Source organism: Phascolarctos cinereus, unplaced genomic scaffold, assembly GCF_003287225.1.
Source record: "Phascolarctos cinereus isolate Bilbo 61053 unplaced genomic scaffold, phaCin_HiC Scaffold_4;HRSCAF=312, whole genome shotgun sequence".
NCBI lineage: Eukaryota > Metazoa > Chordata > Mammalia > Diprotodontia > Phascolarctidae > Phascolarctos > Phascolarctos cinereus.
In genome coordinates, this window is record NW_027555847.1 from 693,938,232 (window position 1) to 693,964,837 (window position 26,606).

The 26,606-nt window shown below is 43.3% G+C and overlaps 1 protein-coding gene and 3 non-coding genes across 4 annotated transcripts; all 4 read left to right on the forward strand.

The window, feature by feature from the left end:
- The first annotated feature begins 1,431 nt into the window (after positions 1 to 1,431).
- On the forward strand, positions 1,432 to 1,504 carry TRNAF-GAA (transfer RNA phenylalanine (anticodon GAA)). Its single transcript has one exon. It is a non-coding gene; the product is annotated as a tRNA-Phe (tRNA).
- A 465-nt stretch (positions 1,505 to 1,969) lies between these two features.
- Positions 1,970 to 2,041, forward strand: TRNAD-GUC (transfer RNA aspartic acid (anticodon GUC)). Its single transcript has one exon. It is a non-coding gene; the product is annotated as a tRNA-Asp (tRNA).
- Positions 2,042 to 11,634: 9,593 nt separating this feature from the next.
- Positions 11,635 to 11,706, forward strand: TRNAA-UGC (transfer RNA alanine (anticodon UGC)). Its single transcript has one exon. It is a non-coding gene; the product is annotated as a tRNA-Ala (tRNA).
- An 8,698-nt stretch (positions 11,707 to 20,404) lies between these two features.
- Positions 20,405 to 22,777, forward strand: LOC110220335 (polyubiquitin-B). Its single transcript, XM_021004342.2, is given in 3 exon segments — positions 20,405 to 20,512; positions 21,779 to 22,196; positions 22,199 to 22,777. Coding segments are annotated over 2 exon segments (810 nt in total). The 5' UTR covers positions 20,405 to 20,512; positions 21,779 to 21,781; the 3' UTR covers positions 22,594 to 22,777.
- Positions 22,778 to 26,606: the final 3,829 nt, after the last annotated feature.

A 26,606-nucleotide genomic window follows, 5' to 3' on the forward strand; every position in this document is an offset into this window, starting at 1 on the left:
ACCTCAAAGCGTGATATAAAAATGTCAGCTCTCGGCTGTTAGACCTGCCCAGTCCAGTCCACCTCCCTCTCCCAGTATCTACCCCCTCCCTTCTCACCACCTATCAGAAGTGCACCCACCCACCTGGTCTATTGCAACAATCTCCCCAAAAGCTCTGGTTCACACCTCCTCTTTCGTGCAGCTGCAAAAGTATTACTCTTTGCGCACCGGCCAGCCGCTCTCCCTTAAAAATCATCAATAGCTCCCAGTTGTCTACTAGTCAGTCAACAAACATTGAAGAAACATTGTGTCAGGCACTTTGCTATGGATGCTTGCAGTGCATGGAGGGAGGAACCTGGAGTCAGGAAGATCCGAGTTCAAATCCAGCCTCATAGTAAGCTGCATGTGTGACCCTGGGCAAGTCACTTAGAGCATTTACCTCCCAGGGTTGTTGTAAAGATCAAATGATAATATCTATTTTGTGCTGCATAACTAGCTATTGTTATTTTTAGCATTTACAAAAATAAAAAGTAAGCAGTTCCTGCCCTCTGGGGCGGGGGTGGGGGGCAGAAAACATACATAAATATGTGCATATTGGTCAAATCACTTAACCAGCCTCAGTTTCCTCATCTGCCTCTGAGGCTTCCTCCCGGTCTAGAGTCAGGATCCCAAGTAGGGGGTGATTTTGGTGGGGAGCCCTAGGCCTGGAGGGAATTAGGAATGCCCTCACCCTAGTCCTTTGTCTGGCATTCAAGGCCCTCGGCAACTGAGCACTAGGCGGACTTCTCTCTTTAAAAGCTGCCCCAAAGACTCCACTGGACGCTCGCTGGTGGGGAAGGCGGAGGGATGCCTGTCCCAAGGCCATGATTCGGCAGGTCACCACCATTATTAACCTCCATTTAACTTCGTTAGGGGAATGGTGCCTCCAGCAGGGTTTGCACAGATTGAGTCGGGAATTGACAAGCATCTAATTAAAGCACCGTTCCTGCCCTCAAGGAGCTTACATTCTAAATGGGGAGACCACCTATAAAATAAGGATGGCTGTACAAAATAGATTCGGAGTAGGTACTAGAAGCTGAGGGTACCAGGAAAGCCTCCTGAAGAATGTGTCTTGTAGGAAAGCCAGGGAAACTAAGAGGTGACGGTGTGCATTGCGGACATAGGCAGAGCCGGTGCAAAGGCGCGGAGGCAGAGAGTCATGGAATCCCCCGGGAAGTTCTGAGCAGAGCTAGGCTTTTTGCAGGGCCGGGCTATGCGGGGTCTTCACGCTCCGCGGCCTCCGGCGCAAAGCCTCGAGCGGGGAAAGAGGGCGCGGAGAAGCAAGGATTGCGTTGTAGAAGTCAAAGACTAGGGGAGAAGGAGGGGCTAGCGCGGCGGGTAGCCTGAGAAACTTCCGGAAAGGCTCCACGAGCAAAAGGTAGTAGTGAGGTCTTGGGAAGCGCCACTTCAGCAGCCGAAATAGCTCAGTTGGGAGAGCGTTAGACTGAAGATCTAAAGGTCCCTGGTTCGATCCCGGGTTTCGGCAGAAGCTAGCTTTTGTTTTTCACTCTCCTCTGTGTGGTCACCGTGCGTTTGCAAAAATCATTCCTTTTACTTTGGTCTCCGCGGAGCGTGCCCTAGGGCCTCCCCGGAAATCACAGACAGGACCCCCGCGGGTTCGGGGACACGCTTTGGTTTCCCCTCCTCACCCGGAGCGGACGGAAGGGGGCGCCACGAGCAGCCAGTGTGAGTGCGTACCCAAGGCCAACCCTCTCTGGGCTTCGGTCTTGCCCTTGCCCTTGCCCTTGCCCTTGACCCCGACTGACTAAAAAAGGAAAGGGAAGCGGGCAAGAGGAGGCGGCGGGGCCTCGAGGCGGCTTTGGGCAGCTATCCCACGGCTCCAACCCTCCCGATCAAGAGGGTGTAGAACTCAGAGCGCAGCGTTATTGGCGGAGTGCTGGCGTCGGAGCTGCCTTTAAAAGTGCAGATGGCGCGAGCGTGTGTGGGCCGGTCCTCGTTAGTATAGTGGTAAGTATCCCCGCCTGTCACGCGGGAGACCGGGGTTCGATTCCCCGACGGGGAGGCTTGGCAGTATTTTAACCTGAAGAAATGGCTACTTTTCCATTCCAATTACAATATTGCGTGTGTTCTCTTAAATTAGAACTCCTCACAAATATGAAGTGGTTTTTAAAAGATGTTGAACCTGTATTAAATAAACAGACCTTTTCTATTATGATCTTTGAATGTGCTTATATTAAAATGACTTTGATCCTAACCAGGGCTAGATTTGCCTTCCCCTCTCTGATTAATCTGCCATCTATATGCATATATAGCATATATATACTACGCATATAACATATTATCCCCACCGTGTGTATACATATGTGTGTGTATATACACACATGCCCATAATGCATATATAGCACATGTATATATGCACAATACAATGCATGTATAACACATATACAATATATATTTACTCCCGTCTACTACATATACACATATGATGTCTATATCATCTATCTTTAAATAGTTAAGGCATATGTAACACATGCTACATACATACATATATCAGATAGTACCTCCCATCAATTATATATACACCTATATAATTATATATAACATGTAGAAACCTACCATCTTTCTAATATAACAGCACTATATATATAAATTATATATAATTATATATAAATTACATATAATTATATATAAAAGATGGGAAATGATATATGGTATATTATATGTGTATGTATATGTACATGCATAGACGTGGGTGTGTATGTACCTAATTATTTATATGCTATTTCTCCCATTAGAAGGTGAGCACCTTGAGGGCAGGCACTGTTTTTGCCTTTCTTTGTACCCCCAGCACTTGGCCCCTAATTAACCATTCAGAAATGCTTGTTGACTGACTGCAGCTCTCTCTCCCTCACTGTGGGAACCAGAGGCTTAAGATGATCCACTGTAACTACTGGTTCTACCACTGTGTGTGTGTGTGTGTGTGTGTGTGTGTGTGTGTGTGTGTGTGTGTGTGAGAGAGAGAGAGAGAGAGAGAGAGAGAGAGAGAGAGAGAGAGCCTGGGCGGGTTCCTTCACATGCCTGGGCCTCAGTTTTCTCATCTGTCAAATGGAGGGCTTGGCCTAGATGGCCTCTAAGTTTACTTCAGGGAATCTGTGTATGTAAACGCACTTAGCAAACTTTAAGATGCGTGATGGAGGAGAAGGAGGGAAGCCCCTGGAGGGAAGGGTCTGGTGCATCCTCCATCTTAGCATGAAGGTATGACCTTCATGGACCTGTAAGTTGGGACTTGCCTAGGAACACCTGGCCCCTGTGTGGGAGGCATAATGTGGACACACTTCTTCCAGGCTTAGAGAACAGCTCTATGCCTTCTACCTCAAATTATAGCAGATCCATAGCACATGCTTCATAAATGCTTGTTTAATTGAATGAAGAGTGAAGCTGTACATGAAATAGTCTGATAAAACCCATAGCTTCTCCCAAATCTACTTTTGACCTTTCTGGACCTCAAAATTTCTTCAACTTAGCAATTCCACTAGCATTTCTTTCTTTCTTTCTTTTTTTTTTTTTTTTGGCAATTGGGGTTAAGTGACTTGCCTAGGGTCACACAGCTAGTGTCAAGTGTTTGGTCTGAGGTGGGATTTGAACTCAGGTCCTCCTGACTTCAGGGCCGGTGCTCTATCCATTGCAACACCTAGCTGCCCCAAAGTACTTTTTTTTTGGGGGGGGGCTAGGCAGTGGGGTTAAGTGACTTGCCCAGGGTCACACAGTCCACTAGCATTTCTTAAAGACCTACTATGTGTCCAGGTGTTCCAAGAACAGCAAAAATAAAAGTAAACAACCTTTGCCCCCTATGAACTTGCAATCTAGTACAGAAATGTGCAAATAACTGTAATAAGTTGCTTGTGATATGCGCTCAGGGCAGGTCAAACCTGTTGGTGGGAGAAATTCCAGAGGGGAACAATTATTTTCGCCTGGGGGAGTCCAAGAAGAAAATTTCATGGAGGTTGTTTTCCTTGTTAAGAGTATAAACTCCTTGATGACAGGGCCTCTCAGTTTTTCTTCTTCTATCCTTAGTCATAGTGCCTAGTTCATAGTAAGTGCTTATAAGATAAATGCCTATGGATGGATGGAGAAAATGGTACAAGTACTGAACTTTAATGCTCAGTAAAGGAAGAGAAAGATTTCAAAAGCTAAGATGGAAAACTGTTTCAATCCAAGAGAATCCAATGAAGCGCCTATTGTGTTCAAGATCTCACATTTGGACATGGGAACCACAAAGACACCATGCCTGACGTCAGTTATTCTTTCTGGCCGAAGTGGTCCTTTAAAGTTGACTAAGGGTCTTCTTTCACAGTGCTTTGAGGTTGGTTATGGGAACATTATTATTCTCATTTTATAGATGAAGAAACTGAGTCTCAGTAAGATTAAGGCTGTTTGCTCAACTTCCCTGCCATTCAACAGGAGGAAATGGTCATACATAAATAATTATAATGAGAAAAAAAAGAAAAAGGATGAATGGAAAAGCATTTATTAAATGTCTGCTATGTGCCAAGCTCTGTGCTGTTGGGGATACAAACTCAACAGTGATAAATTCTCTACACCTAAGGAGCTTACGTTCTGACAGGAGGAAGACAACACACACAGAGAAGCCAGAATTCTTTTTTTTTTGAAAGAGAATATTTTAAAATTTTATTTATTTATTCACTTTTAGTTTATAACATTCACTTTTATAAGATTTTATGTTCTAAATGTTTCCCTCTCCCCAAGATGGCATGCAATCTGATATAGGCTTTACATGTATAATAATTAAACATATTTCCACATTAGTCATGTTGCAAAAGAAGAATCAGAACAAAAGGGAAAAAACACAAGAAAGGAAAAACAAAAAAGAGAGAAAATGTAATGCTTTTTATTGATTTTTTTTATAGATCCTATTTACAATTAATTGATTTTATCCTGTAAATCAGTCATGGTTCTTTGTCCCTAAACTTATTGCAGAAATTTAGCTGGCCTAAGTTTAGAAACTCAGCTCTCCTGCTAATCTCTGTTCCGTTCTTGCCTCAGAGATCTGTTATCCTTGTGGGATTCAGGGAGTCTGGTCTAGTACCTGTACACCACCAACCTGTCCTTCAAGGATGTCCGGGTGCTGTCCAAAGAATTCTGGTCCACCATCTCTGACCTTACATGTGGATTCAAACAGTGAGCTTTTCTTAGTCACAAGATGGAAGGAGGGGCTGTTTCTAGACCTTCATTTCCCAATTTCAAACCAATCATATTGTCCCTGACACCTCAACTCTGTAATCAATGACATTGTCCTCATCCCCATAATGCTGCCAACCCTATAACCAATTCTATTCTTGCCCTACCTATGAGGTTCTCTTCTTTGTTCTTTACTCCCCAAAAAGTAAAAAAAGGAATCTGTCCTGCTCGGCGCTAAACTAAGGCAAGCCATTGACCCATTCTATTGGCAGGTAGTGCCCCTGTTAATAAGATGTTATCTTGCTTAGAGAGGATGTGCCTTAGTCTACCTTTGTGGAATTTTACTCACATTGATAATTAATGCGGTTAAAATCAGAAGGGAAACAGGTAACGGGGGCCAGGGTGATTTTGCAGCAAATTTTTCTAATAAAGGTCTCATTTCTAAGCTATATAAAGAACTAATGCAAAATTTTAGGACAAAGAGCCATTCCTCAATCAATAAATGGCCCAAGGACATGAACAGGCAGTTTTCAAAGAAATCCTAGCTAACTAAAGCCATATAAAAATGCTCTAAATCACTAATAATTACAGAAATGCAAATTAAATTACAGCAAATCTGAAATGCTACCTCACACCCATCTAATTGGCAAAGATGAAAAAAAGAAAATGACTAATAATAATAGCTAATATTTATATCACACTTTAAACTTTGCACATAAATTATCTTTACATAAATTTAATCTTCAAAACAACCCTGAAAGGTAGGTGTTATTATTATTATTATCTCTATTTTATAGCTGAGGAAAGTGAGGCTAACAGAGTTGAAGTTACTTGTCCAGGGTCACACAGCTAAATAAATATTGGAGGAGCACACACAGGCATATTAATGATCTGTTAGTGGAACTATGAATTGGGCCAGCTGTTCTGTAAATTGAAAAAAAAATGAAGAACTATGACCAAAAAGTTGCTAAACTGTACATAGCCCTTTGAGCCAGCAATACCATTACTAGATCTATGTCCCTCACAGAGATCAAAAAAAAAGAGAAAAAGGACCAATATGTACAAAAACATCATTGTGACTTTTTTCATAATAGCCCCAAGCTGGAAACTAAAGGGGAGGACCACTTTCTAGGGAATGACTACACAAGTTGGGATATATGAATGAAAAGCAATATTACAGTGCCATAAGAAATAATGAAATGGACAGTTCCAGAGGAAATGGGAAAAACCTCAATGAACTAATGCAGTGAAGTGAGCAGAACTAGGAGAACAGTGTATACATGACAGCAATATTATAGAGAAAAAGATCTTTAACAGACTTTCGAACTTTGATCGATTCCACGATAAACCAAGAGTCCAGAGGTCTGGAGGTGAAACAAGCCACCTAGTTCCTGCCAGGGAAGGGATGGATTTAAAATGAGACAACCATTTTTTGATGGGTCTGATTTGTTTTGCTGAACTCTGCATATTTGTTTTGAGAAGTTTTGTTATTTCTTATTATTCATTTGGGAGAGCAGTGAGATGGGGAAATAAATGGATATAATCATTACTTGATATTTTTAAGTGTAGAGGCAAGGAGAGGAGGATTCAGGGAAGTGTGGTTTGGAGATCCATCCTTCAATGACTGATCCCTATTCTCATCCCCCTCACTCCAATCCTGCTCCCTCCTCCCCCAACCTCCCACCCAAAAGCTGCCCAATCCTTCCGCTGTGCTGTCTGGAACACCTACTCCATAGAAAACAACCTGGATTTCATCTTGAATGTTTTCCGTTCTTGCTCCCTCCATCTTTTGGAAGTCACTGAGATTTGTCTCCCTCTGATGATACGGACTCCCTGGCATCCCTTCCTCACACTAATCTGCATTTTCACTCATTCCTCCCAACTCTTCAGGTCAGGGTGCTGCATGCTCCTTGCTTCCCCATTGCCGCTTCCAAGCTCTCCCTTTCCCTCCATCTCTTAATAAACAAACATGCCCATGTCTCCCCTATCCTCAAAAACCCTTGCTTCACCCACCCATCCCTGCTAGCTATGGTCCTATATCTCTTCTGCCCTTTGAGGCTAAACCTGTCTGCAATAGGTGCCTTCACTTTCTTTCCTCTCCATTTCTTCTTAACTTTTTTGCTGTCAAGCTTCCGACTTTGTCGTTCAAACTAACCTGCCCTCTCCAAAGTTACCAACAATCTCTAGATTGACAGATTTAGTGGCCTTTTCTCAATCTTTCTTCTTGACTTCTCTGCAGTCTTTGACGAAGTCAGTCACTCTCTTCATACTGGCTTCTTTGTAGGTTTTCAGGACACTGCTCTCTCCTCCTACCCATCTGACTGTGCCTTCTCCTTCTCCTTTGTTGGATCTTCACCCAGGTCATGCCTGCTGGGGTCCCCCCCAAGGCTCTGCCCTGGGCCCTCTTCTCTTCTCCCTCCATCCCATTTCACTTGGTGATATCATCTCCCGTGATTTCAATGATTATCTCTTTAAAGGGGAGTCTCAGATCTACTTCTCCGCCTTAACCTTTCTGCGGATCTCCACGTCTGCATCTCTAGCTGCTTATCTCAAAATGGATGTCCTGTGGGCATCTTAAACTCAACATAACCAAAATTGAGTTCATTCTCTTCCCCTACCCCAAAACCTCCCCTCTTCCTAATTTCACTATTAACATTGAAGTACGACCATCCTCCCAGGCTCCCAACTCCTTGCTATCTCTCACCCCCTCCATCCAGTCACTGATCAAGCCCCTGCCATTTTGTCCTCAGCATCTCCTGAATACACCCCCTTCTCTCCTCTGCACCTCACTCCCCACCTATTGGAATAGCTGGCTGGCTGGTTTCCCTGCCCCAAGTCTCTCCACTCACTAGTCAAATTCGTGTGCTGAAATGCATGCCTGACCGTGTCTCTTTCATTGGATGCCTATTACATCCAGGACAGAATAAAAAATCCTCTGTTTGACTTTCAAAACTGGACTCTGCCAAGCTCTCCAGTCGTCTTGCTCGAGTCCTGTACTCTGCAGTCGGAATGATAGAGTCCTCCTTGCTCGTTGGTCAGTCACTTTTCAGGCGTGTCCGACTCTCCTTAACCCCATTGGGGGTTTTCTTGGCAAAGACACTGGAGTCATTTGCTCCTTCTTTCTCCAGCTCATTTTACTGATGAGGAAATTGAGGCGAACAGGGTGAAGTGACTTGCTCAGGGTCACACAGCTACCTCCTTGCTGTTCCTCCAACAGGACACTCCCATCTCCCAACTCTGAGCATTTTTTCTGGCTGTCCCACAGCAGCCTGGGACGATCCCCCTCCTCTTCTCCACCTCCTAGCTTCTCTGGTGTCCTTCACGTCTCAACTAAAGTGCCGCCTTCTGCAATAATACTTTCCTGATCATCCTTAATTTTCCTGCCTATCTTCTGAGACCACCTATCCTATCTCTATCTTGTTGACACATAGTGGAATAGATGATGGGCAGGAAGATGAGTGGAGTAAGGGCGGGAAAGTGAATGCGTTCCTGAATGCCCTGCTAAGTAATTTGCAAGGCTAGAGACTGATCTTGTCATTGTGTGAGCATTGTCCTTTCTTGAAGAGGACGGTGACATCAGGAAGATGAGGCCATGACTTGCAATTGACTTTGATTTGGGTGAGGGAGGGCCTCACTTTCTCCTCCAGAGCCATTAGGGTCCAGTGGCCAGATATTGATCAGGACAACTGGAAATGGCCCCTCTTGTCATTGCACTGGTTGGAGAACTCCCTGGAGAGGAAACTGCCAGTGATGGTCAGCATCTCCTCTAAAATGTATAATCTTTAAAAGTTGCCTAGAGCATGAAAGGGTTAAATTCTGGCCAAGGGGCATACAGACTGTGGGTGTCCAAGGTAAACCTTGATGAGACATTGGGATGGGCTCATCCATTCCATCTCACTGCCTCTCTAGGTGGTATGGGTTATTGAAAACTGTGGATAATACAAAAAATTTTCTTTTTGTCTTCTTGTAATCCTCTTCAGTGGTGGTTTTAGAGTGCCTGGCACAAAGTAAGTGCTTAGTAAATGCACTATTTAAACCGATCCAGTGAAAAATATATGTAAACCTTAAACTATATAAATATCGGTTGTTATTATTAATAATGGTTTACTTACTCTGTTATTATAATTACCTCACATTTCCTGAGTATATATTTACTCAGGAGTAGGGAAGGAAAGAAACTTCTTCTGGCCATTCTTCCTTTTTAACCCTCTTCTGCCTCAGTTTTCTTATCTGTAAAATGGGGAATCTGTATAATAATATATGGTTATATACTATAGTATATTTATTATCGATTATGTATAATAATAAAATATTAAAATAAATAATGATAAACCTATATAGTAACAGCATCTACCTTCCAAGATCAGTGTGAGATCAAATAAGATGATCTTTGTAAGGTGCTTAGCAGTGTCTAGCCCATAGTAGGCTCTTACTAAGTGCTTGTTCCCTTCCTCTCCTTGGATTTAATTTTCCTTTTCCATCACACGACACCTGCAGTATCCTGCCCTGGTTACCTCAATCAGCCAAACAACAAGCAGTTATTAACCACCAGACACTCAGCTGGACGCTGAGAACACCAAGACAGAAGGGAGACTGCCCTTTGCCTTCAAGGAGCTTGCCTTCTAACAAAGGAGTTTAAGGCAACTAATCTCTACAGGTTCCAGTCTTACTTTTACACAACTGCCACAGCTGGGGAGCTGAGGTGGAGTCGGAGGATCTGAGTTAAAATCTTAGCTGCACCATTTAGCCTGGGCCAGTCTCTTGAAATCACTTTCCTTGTCTGCAAAATGAAGGGCTTGGACTAGAAGAGGTTTTCTTAATCTTTTAGGGGGTGGTGGGTCCTTTTGGCAATCTAAGGAGACCTGTGCCACCTTCTCCTTTTAAAAACATAACTAAATGGAGGGAAACCCCATATTTCAGTTAAAGGTTAGGGAAAAGAAAGATGTCATTTTTTTTTTCCAATCGCAGCTCAAGGACCCTCCGAGGTCTATGGGGTCTGTGGACCCCAGCATGAGAACGATGATGTCTAGGGGTCCTTCATTCTAAATCCATGATCCTTTGCCAGATTGGTGGTGAAGGGACCTTCCAGGTGGGTAACCTCTATGTCAAGAGGAGGCATCAGAGCACGATTTCTGGGGAGGGTGATTATTAAAATTCATTTAACTCTGAAGATAGCCTTGTTCTGATTTTATCCAGGCTTGGCACAGCACAAGGGTCCTTCCAGGAGCTCCAAGGCCCCTCAAAAGAAATCAGCCTAGTAACCCAGACCAGAGAGACTAAGTATATTTTACCCCAGTGACATTTAATATAAGCAAAGGATGATAAATGGAGGCAGCACTTCGGGTTGTCTTATTATTTGTGAGAGCAAGGGCAGTGTGGGACCCTGGAAACAGAAGAGTCAGAAGATCAGGGTTGCTTTTATCAGTTACTAGCTTTGTGATAATGAGTAAGTCACTTAATCTCCCTGTGGTTCAGTTTTCTCTTCGGGAAAACAAGGAGGCTGGATTGGATGGTCCTAAAGTCTTCTCTGCCTTGAAATCTATGATCCAGGAAGTTCATTGGAAGATTTGTGGAAATTATCTAGCAAAGGTTATACCAGATAAAAAGGCACATTTAGGTCACCCTACGTACCAGTAAAGGGTGTACTCATCTCCATGAAGTCACAAGTGTATCAAAGTCTATCTCGGGTTGAGTCTTTCTACCACTTAAGAACTTTTAATGGCTCCTTATTGTCTGGGCAGAGATTCACCTCCAAAACTTGTTTATTTTTAAATATTTTGATAACTTTCTTTCTTTCTTTCTTTCTTTCTTTCTTTCTTTTTCTTTCTTTCTTTCTTTCTTTCTTTCTTTCTTTTCTTTCTTTCTTTCTTTCTTTCTTTCTTTCTTTCTTTCTTTCTTTCTTTCTTTCTTTCTTTCTTTCTTTCTTTCTTTTTTTTTCTTCTTTCTTTCTTTCTTTCTTTCTTCTTCTTCCTTCCTTCCTTCCTTCCTTCCTTCCTTCCTTCCTTCCTTCCTTCCTTCCTTCCTTCCTTCCTTCCTTCCTTCCTCTCTCTCTCTTTCTTTCTTTCCTCCTTCCTTCCATTCTTTATTTTCTTCTTTCTTTCTTTCTCTCCCTCTCCTCCCCTCCCTCTGTCTCCCTTATTCCTGAGTCACACCCGAACATAGGAACTTGCAAACGAAAGAATCTGCAAACAGTTTGACAAGAAGCACACAGTCTTTTCTGTGATTCCAAGAAGTTGAATTAAGGAGAGGCCAGATTCCTTTTTTTTTAATTTAAATTTAGCTTTCTTTTCCTGTTGATTGTTTTGCTATCCAACTAGAACGTGAAATGTTTTGGAAATATATAACGATTTCATTTCATTTTAAAACAACAATTTTAGGAAACCTTTCTCCTGAGGGAAGCGTATCAAGAGACTCATCCTTTTTAGGGATTTCTCGGGAAGCTGGAAGTAGGAGGTTGGGGATGTAGCTCAGTGGTAGAGCGCATGCTTTGCATGTATGAGGCCCCGGGTTCAATCCCCGGCATCTCCAAGTGCCTTTTTCCGCTCTTGCTTCAAACGGCTGTCAGTTACACCTCCCCCCCCCCCCCCCGAACGTACGCATGGAATAACCTAGGCCCCGCCCTGGACAGGTATCCTCAAATGCTTTAGATCCTTCTGTTTGCAAAACTTTGCGGAGCCTGTTGTTTTACTAACGCTCTCTGCATCCATTCCAGTTATCATGAAAACGGCACCTCTATTTTTCAACAATCGTTGGCTATTATATACTACAACTTCTGGGTATTTTACAATACCAGACTTTCATTTTAGGGAAGGGGATCTCCACCTTTTCTGTGCCCTGCCCCCCCTTGGCCAATGAGGTGGATCCCTTGGACCCCACCTGCTCAGAATCATGTTGTTAAATGAATAAAATAGAAAATACAGGAGTAGGGAGGAAATGGATTACAATGTAACCCAGTTTTCAAAATATTTTACGATACAAGGGCACAGCCCTAGGTTAAGAACGCCTATTTGAGAGCATGACCCTAAACATGACTGTGTAATCCCTTCCTCCACCCAATGCCACTCCCAAACCCTTCCCATCTGGTACCTGTCACAGTCTGTTTATTATTTTAGGTATTTGTGAAATTGGTCCCCTTTTGCTTAGACTGAAAACTTCTAGGATGTCAAGGATGGGGCTTGCTTATCTTCGGACCCTCCGCAGCTCTGACACACAGTCTGTATGTAGCAAGTCATTCAAAAGTGGTATCAATGAATAAAGTCCAAACTACGATTAGAGTACTAAACTTGTAGCCAAAAAGTTTTTTAAAAAAACCCATTAAATAGTACAAAGTCCATTTTCACGAGTTCATTTCAAATAATTCCCTCCCTTTATAACTTTAAAAATTGTTTTTATTGATATCTTTTGCATTTAAACAACCCTTTTTTCAGAAGGTATCCCTTCCCTCCTCCATCCAGCTAGCCATCCCTAGTAACACAGAGCAGTAACAGCAGAAAAGGAAGAGGGATGGGGAAGGGAAACAATTCAGCAATTGTTTGATCGATTGTTAATTGATTCTGAGAGTATGCAGTGCTCCACACTCTTCCTTACCTCTGCGGATAAGCGAGGGGCGTACATTTTGAAGTAATTTTCCAATCTGATCATGACAAAATGCAGTCATTTCCTAATTCCACTTTGCATGTAACACACCCCAATACTGGCGGTTGACTCATTTGGTAATCCAAATTGTGTAAATTATTTCAAAGACTAAGCAATCCTGTTTAATCTTTTTTCTTTTCTTTTTTTTTGATACTTGTTTTAAAGACAACAGTGGATTACTCAACCACAAAGCAAATAGATTGAACCAACAAAGGATATGAACAGACGGTTCTCAGATGAAGAAATTAAAGCCATCTATAGTCATATGAAAAAATGCTCTAAATCACTATTGATTAGAGAAATGCAAATCAAAACAACTCTGAGGTACCGCATCACACCTATCAGATTGGCCAACATGACAAAACAGGAAAATTATACATGTTGGAGAAGATGTGGGAAAATTGCACACTAATGCTTTGTTGGTGGAGTTTTGAAATGATCCAACCTTTTTGGACAACAATTTGGAACTATGCCCAAAGGGCTGTAAAAATGTGCATACCCTTTGACTCAGCAATAGCACTCGTAGGGCTATATCCTAAAGAGATCATACAAATAGGAAAAGGACCCACATGTACAAAAATATTCATAGCAGCTCTTTTTGTGGTGGCAAAGAATTGGAAATTGAGAGGATGCCCATCCGTTGGGGAATGGCTGAGCAAGTTGTGGTATATGAATGTAATGGAATACTATTGTGCTATAAGAAATGATGAACAGGCTGACTTCAGAAGAACCTGGAAAGACTTGTATGGTTTGATGCTGAGTGAAATGAGCAGAACCAAGAGAACATTGTACACGTTAACAGCCACGTTGTTCAATGACTAATATTGATAAACTTACCCCTTCCCAGCAATACAAGGATCTAAGACATCTCCAAAGGCCTCCTGATGGAAAATGCTATCCACATCCAAAGAAAAAACTATGGAAGTTGAATTGCTATTTTTTTTTTCTTTTGAGTTTTGTTTCATCTTTCTGATGGTTCCTCCTATTGGTTTTAATTTTTACTTACAACATCACTAATGTGAAAATATGTTTAATAGGAATGTAAACGTATAGCCTGTATCGGATTGTGCTCCATCTTGGGGAGGGTGGTGGGGAGGAAGGGGGAGAAAAATTTTGAACTCAAAAGCATATGGAAATGATTATTGATAAATCAAAATAAATTAATAAAAACATTTTTTTAATGGATTGAACCAAGATGCTGGAATTGGTAGAGTTAATAACACGAGGCGCTTAGTTGAGATTATTTATTTTTGGTGTATTTATTTGTTGAAGATCTGTAAGGTGTGTATCAACAAGCATTATATTCCTGGCATTGTTGCTAAAGGCTGGGGATACAAAGAAAGACAAAAACTATCCCTGCCTTCAAGTAGTTGACAATCTAATGGGGGAGACAACGTGTAAACAACTTACGGACAAGCAAGCTATAGATAGGATACAGTGGAAATAGTGGTAATTGACGTTTAGGTAATGCTTGGGGCAGCTAGGCAGAGCAGTGGACAGAGCGCTGGCCCTGGAGTCAAGGAAGGCCTGAGTTCAAGTTCTGCCTCAGACATTTAGTAGCCAGTCACTTCACCCTATTTGCCTCAGTTTCTTCAACTGTAAAATGAACTGGGGAAGGAAATGGCAAACCACTCCGGGATCGTTGCCGAGAGAACGAAGTGCCGGATGCTGAGCTAAAGCTTCACAAATACTAACTCAGAGTGAAGGCGCTAGAATAAAGAGGGACCAGGAAAGGCTTCTTGCAGAGCGGAATTTTCATCTGCCTGGTTTTGTCTTTAGAAACAGATAGGATATGCTTCTTTGAAAGGAAGGGCCTCGGGAATGTTCAGCAGTAATGACAGTAGGATCGCGGCTCCAGTAATTTTCCACTGGTCGAGATGAAATCATTCTGCCATCATTATGCATCAAGATAAAGAGGATACTGGGAGAAGCTTTTATTCTGAGACTGCTCGGGGTGAGAAAAGCCCTTTCTTAGAAAAGGTTTGAGTGTAATTAATTCTTTGCAACGGGTTACTTAATTAAGCCTGGACCGAGCCTGGCAGGGATAAACAACAAAGGACCCCCTAGGGCTGGTGGATTAGCTGCCGGCCCCCTTCTTACGTTCTTTAAGATCACATCACTCAGAAGACCAGGAGGTGGCCAGACCCTTCAAACCTAGACCTGCCAGGCTCCTCCCCTTCTCTTTCCTTTGGTAGCATCCTTTCTTGGCTCAGCCCCGAGCTACCAGGATTTTCTTAAAGCTGAATTAATTGACAAACAACAGAGGCACACTACAATGAGGTAACTCTCCAGGGAGATTACGTTCTCTGCAGGCAGGAGGAAGGAAGAAAAAGAAAAGCTGGGAGGGGAGGCTCTCTCCCCTCTCCACGCTCCCCACCCCACAAACCCCTTTGTGAGCTGCGGCGAGGTCGCGCATGCGCTCACTTCCCCACCAATCAAGAAGTTGTTGCTGGGCCCTGCTCCGTCTGCCATTGGCTTATCTCTGACTGCGGCACCTTCTTCTCTCCCAACGCCAGCTCTAGGGCAGCTCCATCCACTGGGTGCATACAAAGGCAGGATTATCGGGGGGGGGGGGGGATGGATTGAACCGGTCTCTGTTCCCAAGGTGGAGGACTCCCAAGCTAGACAAGGTTGAGAAGGCTGACGCAAGGAGGGATGCCCATTAGTTCCCCAAAGGGGCATCTGTTACTAGGGTCAGCCCAGCTTCTGCTTAGACAGCAAAGCAGTAAGAGAGAAAACCTGCCCCCAAGTGACCTAGACCTAGAATGTCCCCCCCATCCCCACGTCCTTGGCCTTGAGACAAATCCCCCTGAACTTTGGGCACTCTCTTGGATTTCTAGGTATTCACTGTAACTCCTCATCATAAGGTCTTCCCAACCCCTCATCATAACATCTTTATAAAATGCATTTTATTGATATATTTAGCTTTTGTATCCTTCCTTCAGAGAGCCAAACCAATTAACATATTTAAAAATCTGAAAGTACAGGCAATGTTCCACCCTTTGTGCACCTCCAATATTGGCAAAGGAGTCGGGGAGGGGCCAGGCATCAGAACTCCTATTTTTCAATTTGGATTTGTCCCTCCCCCCATCCCCAAATCTGGGTCATCCCCAGCCCCTGCCTCTCTTCTAACAGCTGTTTTCCCTCCTAGGCTTTCAAAACTTGTGACCCAACTGATTGGTGTACATTAATCACCAGTTTTACTGCACACATACAACAAAAGCAGGGTGTGGTTTTCGCTGGAAACTAGGTCAGCCGAAAGAAAGAAACATGGCTTGTTCCCATCCTGTGCTTCAACAGGAAAAAAATAATTGGAGTGGGGAGGTTCTTTTAAATCTCCATTGTACGTTTCATTTTCAGTAATATGGATGTCAGTGTTGTCCTAAAAGGCTGTATTTTAAATAATTTAAAATAGTTTAAAGTGTGCGAAGATTTCTATAAATAAATTTTTAAAAGCCAGAAAGGGAAATATTTTTTGACTGCAGAGATTTAAAATCCATCATAGAAAATAAATTTATAGAAATAGGTTTATATAAAAATGTATATAATCAACTTTATACAAATTAATTTATAGAAAATGAAGTATATGAAATATATAAATTAAATATAGAAGACATTTAAATATATCAAATATGTTGTTGTTTGCCCTTCATTCTAGAGAGGACCATGACATCAGGAAGGTGGTACCAAGATTTGCAGTCGAATGGGATTTAAGTGAGGGAGGGCTATGCAAAGTCACCAGACTCACTTTCTCCTCCGGAGCCATCTGGGTCTAGTGGTAAGACATAGATCAGAACAACTGCAGACAGTCCCCATGCAGCGGGAGACTTGGGCCTCTTAAAGCTCGGGTTTCTAACAGGTCTGTTTAACTGAGGCAATGCCCATTCAGTGATTAAGACTAGGTAAGAAGTGAGGCAAAGAATGGTCTCTTTTACCTAGTCAAAAAAAAATCAGCTCTGGGAGGGGAAGACCCTCAGAGTTTCTGGCCAAAACAGAAATAATTGCTATTTACATTCACTCTGAGCCATCAGGACCCAAACAAATGACCACTAACCATGTAGGGCTTGGACTGGGACCTAGTGTTGGTCAATCAATGAAAGCCAATGTGAATTGGGTTTAAGGCTTTGTCCTTAAGAAAGAAATCTAACCGGTAAACCTTGAGATAGCTTGTGACGTTTCAGCATCAAAATTTATGTTCCTTTGGGCAGGGCACCCAAAGATAAAGGTGTGCTACCCTGTGTGGGGGAGAAAGGAAAGGCAAAGAAGGGGGAAGGGAAAGGGGAGGGAGGGGCTGTGTGGCCCAACTGGAAATCGGCCAGTTTTAAATCCGATTCATTTGCAAGTCATGGCTTCACCTTCCTGATGTCCTGGTCCTCTTCTAGAAGGACAAACAGCAGTCAACAATATAATGTACAAATATATCTAAATGAATTTTTTTTTCTATCTTGTTCTGTTTCTGTTGTTTTGATGCTGAGCCAGTCATTGGACTTGTTACTTGAGCTGTAAGATAAGGGCTTTGGACTTGATGACGTAAAGAACTTCCAATTTAAATTCCTATCTATAGTTGAAAAGCCTTCTGAATAGCTGACACCTTAAACTCCACTGGGGAGCTGACAGATAAAGCAGTGTAGGTTGTTAGGAATGGGATTTATGGTGATTATAATGGTCAATTCAATCAACTCTAACTTGTAGCCATTTATTTATAGCTCTATTTTCCTTTTTCTCAAGTGGAACCCCCCTACCCCTGTGGAAATCATTTCCCTCTTCTGATATGTTTTGCCAACAATTCCCTCTATGGAAGATTTTTCATCAAATGACCACATAAGGACTCGTCTGACATAATAAAACACCCTAGCCTCTCGGAATTTCTGAGCTAAGCTAAATGTCAATGAAGCTTATTTTTGATCTCCTCTAGGTAGAGATTTTGAATTTGAAAATTACAAGAGGTACAAAAAAACCCCCAAACTAACAGAATTTTTAGGGGTAAAGAGTAGTTCAGAGGGAAAATAATGTTGGCTTTGCTGAGTTTGCGAAAGCAAAAGTATTAGGAGTCTCCTGGCCTGTATTCTGTGTGTATTGTTGATATAGTTTATGCATATATCAGAATTCCTTGGAAAATAGAACAGAGACTGCCTTGTTTTACAGTTCTCTTGATCAGTAACATTAACTAGGATATAAAATAGGGAGATCTATACTTGGGGTTTGTCTGAGTCCATGTGGAAAAGACATTCTGCATTTGAAGACTTCCAGATGTTCCTGTTGTGGAGAAGGTGTATGAATAGAAAGAGGCCCAGAAACCTTACAGTCTTCTAAATAATATCCATACCATTCAAAGACTTTAGGCTTTACTATCCACACCTGGAAAACCAAGTGAATAAAAATGTTTGAATGTTTATTTTTCAGATTAGCAAAGGCAGTAGGATGCCAGACACTCTACGGAAGGCATCCATCATGGACCAGAGTTGGGTAGGAGGAAGCTGGCAGACTGGACTCCTTTTGGAAAAGGGCAAAGTTGTTTTAATGACTCCTAGTTTGTTCCTGAACAAAGGCTTATGTTTTAATGCCAGCATTTGATTCTTCTGACACCCAATAGCTTTTGATACCTGACACACTCCTTGAAGCACTGAAGGACTGCTCAAAGGGCAATGTACAGGTTGATGGGAGAGATGAACAGGCTGGCCCACATTACAAATTAGGAAGGATAACATCAAAGAATGTAGCCATTGAAAAAGGTGTGCTGGCCATGTAGGAGAGAGTGAGAAATAGACAGATCCGGTGTGTTCTTCTGGCAGCTTAGGGACTTCAGTTGGGGAACCTTCAGCCTCAAGGCCACAATTCCCCACCCTTGCCCTAGTACATTGGGAGGATGACCAGCAGTAAACTCATGAGAGTAGCACCAAAGATCTCTATGAGTGCAGGAAATGGCCACATTGACGAGATCACAGATATGAGGGTTGTCTATTTTTGCCAAAAGAGGTAATGATCAAGAATTTGGAGCTGGAAAGGGCCTTATTGAACAGAGGACTGTAGGTCTAGAGTTAGAAGGGACCTCGTGGCTCATCTAGTCCAATATCTTTGTTTTACTGATGAGGAAACTGAGGCCCAGTGAAACGATATAACACTTTATGATTTAGATATGTACAGGATAACAAATTGTCCCATCCAAGATATCAAACTGCAATTCTTGCCCAAGAACCTAGTGAACATTTGTTAGGCTCAACTTGGAGTTGGATAATGATCTCTATTAACTGTCTTTACTCGTCTTTGGGTCAGGTCAACCAATATTTACTAAGTCTACTTTGTACTAGGCACTGTTAGGCCCTGGGGGATGCAAAAAGAGGCAAAAGACAGTCCTTAGGGATCCCACAGTCTAATGGGGGAGACAAAATGCAAACAACACATATGATCAAGAGGGGGTGTGTGGGAGTGTGTGTGTGTGTCTTATAGAAAGTGGGAATTTAGCACACCTGAAGAAAGCTGGGGCAGCAGATGACCACCCTCCTGCCACGGTGCTGTGAGCAACGGGCTTACTCAGCCCTGAAGCACTCTCCTAACTTCCCAATTTCACAAAGAGACACACTAATAGTCAGCTAATAAGCATGCATTGAGCTTAGTTGTGAGGAAAGGGCCCTTGCCCCTTAGGGAAGCCTTCTTTTGGGTCCCTATTCGGCCCTAACTTAGATATCCTGCGTGTGAGATGACTGAAGGTGGGGTTTCAGGAGGGTGAGGAAAGCACTTCGCGCAAAACCCTGGTTTTCTTATTAGGGTTCTGACTGACCTGGTCCACAGAGTCCCAGGGGTGGGAGGACCCTCCGAGGACGTCAGTCATGGGAATCATAGGATCGAGAGCTGGAAGGGGCCTTGGTGGTCATTGAGTCTGGCCCTCTCATTTGACAGAGGAGGAAACTGAGGCCCAGAGAGGGGATGTGTGAAGATGTGGGGGAAAGGTGGGGAAGCTGGGCCAGTGCCCAGCCCTATGTTACAGATGAGGAAGCTGAGGCCCAGAGAAGGGACCCGTGTGGGGATGGGGCACGCTAAGCCTGGCGAGGAGCTCCAAGTCCTTTTGGGGGGGTCAAATCTCAGTATTATGGGGAAGGCTGCTGGGGGAGGGGTGGTCCCTTTTGGGATAGCTTTCCACATCTCTCGTTTGTCTGACCCGCCCCCACCGCGGCCTGAGCGTTCGGGCCCAATGGGCGAGCCCCGCGGGGAGCGGGGGGGGAAGGGTCGGCCACTCTTTCTGCGGAAGGTGGGGGCGGCGGTGCCCGTTCCGCCCGGCCAAGCCGGGTTTTGGCGCCAGCCCACTCCCCCCGCCCCTCCCCCACACGTCATACGCAGTCCTAGCACTCCTTTACAAAGTTCGGAATCCCTCCGCTCACGCAATGCCCCTCCCCCTTCCCTGGGCTGCTCTCCCACCAGTCCCTTAAACCAGCGCGGGAGAGAATTTCGTGAGAGGAAGCTGTCGACTTGGTTACAGTCGGGGCGATGAGAGCGGTCGCCTCGTTTTTCTGCTTCGGGGACGGGGCTGGGTAACTAGCGTGGAAGAAATAGTCCCTTCTCGGCGTTTCTGCGGATGGATCTCTGATAGAACTACCGCACTGCGTACCTATATAAGGACGCGCCGGGTGTGGCGCAGTTAGATCCGCCGAGGAGAGGACTTGACTCTGTTCTTTCGTGTGTGTGTCGCCGTCGCCACCGCTTGGTGAGAGGGGGAGGGGACGCCTTGCAGCGCGGAACCCCAGGAGGGGTGGGGTTGTGGGTGGGGTGGGTTTTGTGGCTGCTGGGTTACGGGGTAGGCGACCTGGGGGAGGGTTTGGCGCGACCCTGAGGTGGCACTTATTCTGGCCCCAGGTCACCGATAGGCTGGTCGTGGGGAGTTGGGGGGAGGGGAGAAGGAAGGGAGGTAGAGGCCCGCAAGATGGCGGCCGGTGGCGAGTCTTGACGAGACAAAGACCCCGCGAGGGCGGGAGATTAGGTTTCGGAATCGCGGGGGAGCGGGGAGCGAGGGGTCCGGAGGGCCGATGGGGGGGTGGGGGGGAGGTGCTTTCATCCGGGACTTGTGCGAGAGAAACGAAGCGCGCACCCTGCAGGGGAGGGAGGGTCGAGTAAAGCTGGGCCTGTCGGGGGCGGGGCGGGAGGTAAAGGAAGACGCGTACGTCTGCGTTTGCACGCTGGGCGTGGCCGGAAGTACGTGCCGCGTGGAGGGGAGTGGCGCGTCTGTCCTCTCATCACGTGACGTGATACGGCCCTTCCGTTTGTCCTCTCATCCTGGATTGAGGGCGGTGGGCAGCCTGGCTCGAGATGGGCTTTCTTTTGCCGGTCAAGGGGTGCTGTGGGGGCCAGGGTGGATACCGCAGGACTTAAGTCAGGAAAAAGGACAAGGGCCCTGGCATAAAAAGCAGTAAGTCTCAAGTGTTTTCTCTTGTATTTACCTAAACATTAGAAGGATCAAACAGCATCAGTGCAGCTTGTTTTTTCTCATGAAGCAAAGAAAACAGGTGAACTTTCAAAATGAAATGGTTTTTATATAGGTGCTTGGTCCATCTAGTGTTTAAATTTTTATTTTAACATTGGGTTTTTAGTTATGAAGGTGCAGAAACTCTTGCTGGGTTAAATGCCTATAAGCAAAGAAAATAGATAGGATGAACCTTTTCAAATTTCAAAATAAAATAGCAATTTTTAAATAAACATCAGCTACTTGGTACTTTACAGCATTTAAATTTTTTTCTTCGACATTTAATTTTTAGGTATAAAGGGGTGAAGAAGCCCTAAGGTTGGGTTAAATTTCTTTTCTCATCTTCACAACTGAGGTACCACCATTAATTGCTAAATGGTAGAAATTTATGGAAATAGTTTATTTTTCAAGGAAGTTATTTTCATGTTTCTAGAGGGACTGAATTGGCCTTTAAGGATAAGGGAAGCAGTAATGACAGTGCTTTAAATTATTATTTTCTTTCTGTTTTAACAGACAATGCAGATCTTTGTGAAGACCTTAACTGGCAAGACCATCACCCTGGAAGTAGAGCCCAGTGACACCATTGAGAATGTCAAGGCAAAGATCCAAGACAAAGAAGGCATCCCTCCAGACCAGCAGAGGTTGATCTTTGCCGGGAAGCAGCTGGAAGATGGTCGCACCCTGTCTGACTACAACATCCAGAAAGAGTCCACCCTGCACTTGGTCCTTCGTCTCAGAGGTGGGATGCAGATCTTCGTGAAGACCTTGACTGGCAAGACCATCACCCTGGAAGTGGAGCCCAGTGACACCATTGAGAATGTCAAGGCAAAGATCCAAGACAAAGAAGGCATCCCTCCAGACCAGCAGAGGTTGATCTTTGCCGGGAAGCAGCTGGAAGATGGTCGCACCCTGTCTGACTACAACATCCAGAAAGATCCACCCTGCACTTGGTCCTTCGTCTCAGAGGTGGGATGCAGATCTTCGTGAAGACCTTGACTGGCAAGACCATCACCCTGGAAGTAGAGCCCAGTGACACCATTGAGAATGTCAAGGCGAAGATCCAAGACAAAGAAGGCATTCCTCCAGACCAGCAGAGGTTGATCTTTGCCGGGAAGCAGCTGGAAGATGGTCGCACCCTGTCTGACTACAACATCCAGAAAGAGTCCACCCTGCATTTGGTCCTTCGTCTCAGAGGTGGGATGCAGATCTTTGTGAAGACCTTGACTGGCAAGACCATCACCTGGAAGTGGAGCCCAGTGACACCATTGAGAATGTCAAGGCAAAGATCCAAGACAAAGAAGGCATCCCCCCCGACCAGCAGAGGTTGATCTTTGCCGGGAAGCAGCTGGAAGATGGTCGCACCCTGTCTGACTACAACATCCAGAAAGAGTCCACCCTGCACTTGGTCCTTCGTCTCAGAGGTGGGATGCAGATCTTCGTGAAGACCTTGACTGGCAAGACCATCACCCTGGAAGTGGAGCCCAGTGACACCATTGAGAATGTCAAGGCAAAGATCCAAGACAAAGAAGGCATCCCTCCAGACCAGCAGAGGTTGATCTTTGCCGGGAAGCAGCTGGAAGATGGTCGCACCCTGTCTGACTACAACATCCAGAAAGAGTCCACCCTGCACTTGGTCCTTCGTCTCAGAGGTGGGATGCAGATCTTCGTGAAGACCTTGACTGGCAAGACCATCACCCTGGAAGTGGAGCCCAGTGACACCATTGAGAATGTCAAAAGATCCAAGACAAAGAAGGCATCCCCCCCGACCAGCAGAGGTTGATCTTTGCCGGGAAGCAGCTGGAAGATGGTCGCACCCTGTCTGACTACAACATCCAGAAAGAATCCACTCTGCACTTGGTCCTGCGCTTGAGGGGAGGTGTCTAAATTCCCTCAAGTTTCTTTCAAGCTTTTGAGTAATTTCACTGCACTTTTCTTTCAATAAAGTTGTTGCATTCCCAAAATGCTCGGGGTGTTTTTTTGGTTTGTTTAAAATAAGATCTCAAGTAGTGGGATATTTTCAGGTTGTGGAGACTCCAGTGTTTATTGATGACAGTTGAATTTTGGAGCCATGTATTTCAGGATGTAAAATGGATTAGTCTGAAGTTTAGTTTCAGCCATTAGAGTTGGGAGTAAATCTAAAGCAAGCACTTAAGCACAGAAATAAGCAGATTTGCCATAGGGATTACTAATAGTTTAAACTGACTTGTTTTTGCTTTACTAAAGCTAATAGATTTTAAGGGGTCACTTGCATACAAATAACCTTTTAGAAAAGGTATGGTGAAATATGGGTTAGCAGCATACAAATGAGAAGTATGAAGACAGTATGAGGGGGAAGCATTGGAAAGATGGTAAGAGGCTTTGGTTAGGTACATCTGATGAAAGCATCCTTCAACTCCAAAGAATGCAAAAATGAGGTAATAAAGATTAATTGCTTCAGATTAAAGCAAGAGAAGTACTAGTACTAGCATGCTTCAAAGTAAGTGAATCTCTTTAAGTGGTTGAAATGGTTTATTTAACTCTAAGGTTGGTGCTAAAATGCTATACATTCTCATTTCCATTACAGGTAAGCTAAAGGGAAAAGTGGGCATTTTCTTGATGTGTAAGCTCGTGGGGGGGGCAGAATTCTAAAAGCAGGGGGAACAGACAACCCTAGTTTTTTGTAGTATGATAGGGGTTTGGAAAACTGCATAATGACCAGTAGCCATTTAGAGTTCACCTGGTTCATATATAAATAAACTCCACTTTTTAGTTGCATAGCATACTGTTCTACATACAATGTTTAACGTAAAGGTGAGACAAGTTTAGTTTTGTGCTGTATTGCTTGGCAAATTGGAGGCAGTGGAAAAACTGGTAAAGTAATGGCAAAATGATAAATCATTGGAGTTCATTTAAACAGCTGCTTTGGTTTAACTCATAGAAATGAACTTAAAATTGGATAAAGTTGGAATTCCCAAGAGTGTAGGAGGTCAGATTCAAATTGAAAAGAATTATGTAAGGTGTATTAAAAATGAGTGTAAGCAGACACAGCAATGCCTTTGAGTGACAAGAGGTTTGAATCTTTTTAGTATATATAAATTTGGTATGTGTGTTTTAAAGTTACCCTAATCACATTTAACTTACTATGAGCAGGTTGCTGCATGTATGACAGTCTCCACAATGAGGGGTTGAGTTAAGAGTGCTGTATTTTAAAGGTCCCTTCTAGGTCAGCCTACTCAGAGCAGGTGTATCTGAAATCTAGGCAACAGCCCCTCACCTGAGCCTAACCTAAGTGGCATCAGCTTCCTGGTTTGCTTTTAGTGTCATTAACACACATTTAAAATTTTATTAAAATTATCCAAGGAATGCAAATACTAAAAGATTTAGGTTGATTACCAAAGTTTTATTAGTTTGCACTTAACATTGAATAGCATTGTATGACATGGAAAAAGATTGAGGAATGCAGTCATTTGCAGTCACTTTACTATATATAGTACATGTTATGAAGTGAATCGTAGCTCATTGTATAAGCACTTAATAAGCTTTACATGAGCTCTTAACTGGGACATAGAAGCTATTGACCTCTGTGTTACAGGTTAAGAAACACGTTTAGAAGAGGTACTCCAATCTTAGATAAGTTTAGTAAGTGTCTGAGCTCAGTCTTCTGGACACCAGTCTGACCTCTGACTATGCAAGGGAAGTGCAAGACCTGTTCCTGCAAGGGATTTCATTATTGCTATGGTTGGATTACGTAGACAAAGTTTTTTGTTTTAGGTTCCAAAGTATTCAGTGAAATGGAGGAATGTGTGGCTTGTCATACTTAAATCAGCAGCCCTATTTTCTGGTGTCCGTTAAACTTAGGATCAGCAGTTTCACATAAATGTATTTAGGAATTAAGTGATGTATCTCCAGGCGATTCTCAGATTGAACAAGAATTGTACACAGGCCTAGCACAAAGTCTGCCAGGAGAGGGAGCTTTGGTCTTACAGGTGGTGGCATTTGTTAGGTTTCCTCTGGTTTCTTGACTGAGAACTAGTTGATTTTATGGTTTACAAAAGCAACCCTTTAGGCCAACTAAATTCTTTCCCACACTTAACCTATGGCATAAAGCTTTTTATTAGGAAAGGCCGTTGAATGCAGCCTTTGCCACACCAACTATATTGATAGGGAAATCTCATTTGTGACCGCTGCAATTTTTCTTTCAAATATGAAATGCTGGTTATACCTCTATAGGGATAACTGCCCCTTGGAAGACATCTTACACTTTCTTATTTCTAGGCCTCTTTAAAGTTCGATTTTATACTCAAAAAGCCTATATTTATAAGGCTCATGAAAGATCACCATTCAAATATACTGCTTTCTAAACAGTAGGTCTTTGTGTTAGTGTTCCAAGACAATACAACATTTAGATTAGAGTCCTTACCTGTATGCATTGTGCTCATGCTATTGGGCAAATAAGACCAGAGTAACTGAAGTTACTTGCATTATACATAATAAAGGTAGGTGAATTGAAAACCGGTTCTCTGTGAGTCCTGATTAGGAAGTTATTAAAGGACTGGGGTTAATAAGGAACCCTTCATGGAAAAGGTTGCATTTGAATTAGGCTTTAATGAGCAAGAAGGATTCAGGTTGTTTTGCCTCCTGTTATTTTGTTCAACCTGCTTAACTAAACTAGTGATCAGGCCTTAATGTTATTTATATGTGACCCTCAGAATCTAGTAGGAAACACTATAATAAATAGGTGCTCAAATATTTGTTGTTTGACAATATTTTCAATTCAGAGAATTAAAGGGGGGGCATTAGATGGCTACATTGGAGTTAACAGTTGATTTCTTAGATGCTTTTAGTCTGATTTTTATATAATCAACAAGTTTTTTTGTGTTGGTCTTCATAAAATTTTTACTAACAAAAAGTTAAAGAAAAATAGTTAAAGACAGTGATTAATTTTGATAAATGGATGTAACATTCTGCCCCACCAGTCCCTCCTTTCCCTTCCAAATATTAGTTCGCCAGGACTAATTGTTGCAGTTGCACAAGTTTGGCCTCTCCTAGTGTTTTTTGAGGTTTTTTTTTTTTACTTGTGTATGTTTAGGTTCTGCTTATTTCATGCATCGTGCTAATTTTTCCCATGTTTCTCTGAATTACTCATTTTAGTCCTAAAAAACCATAATATTAACATTCACAAACCGCAGCTTTTCAGCCTTCCTACTCTGTTTCTATTTCTTTGCTGCCATAAGAAAAGGTTGCTCTGAATAGTTCTGTTGAGTATGGGCCTTGTTTTGACATCGTCCCCTCCCATTTATGTCCAGTAGTAGAAACTGTAGGTCAAAGGGTATGAACAATTACTTGTTTTTGCAAAATTCTA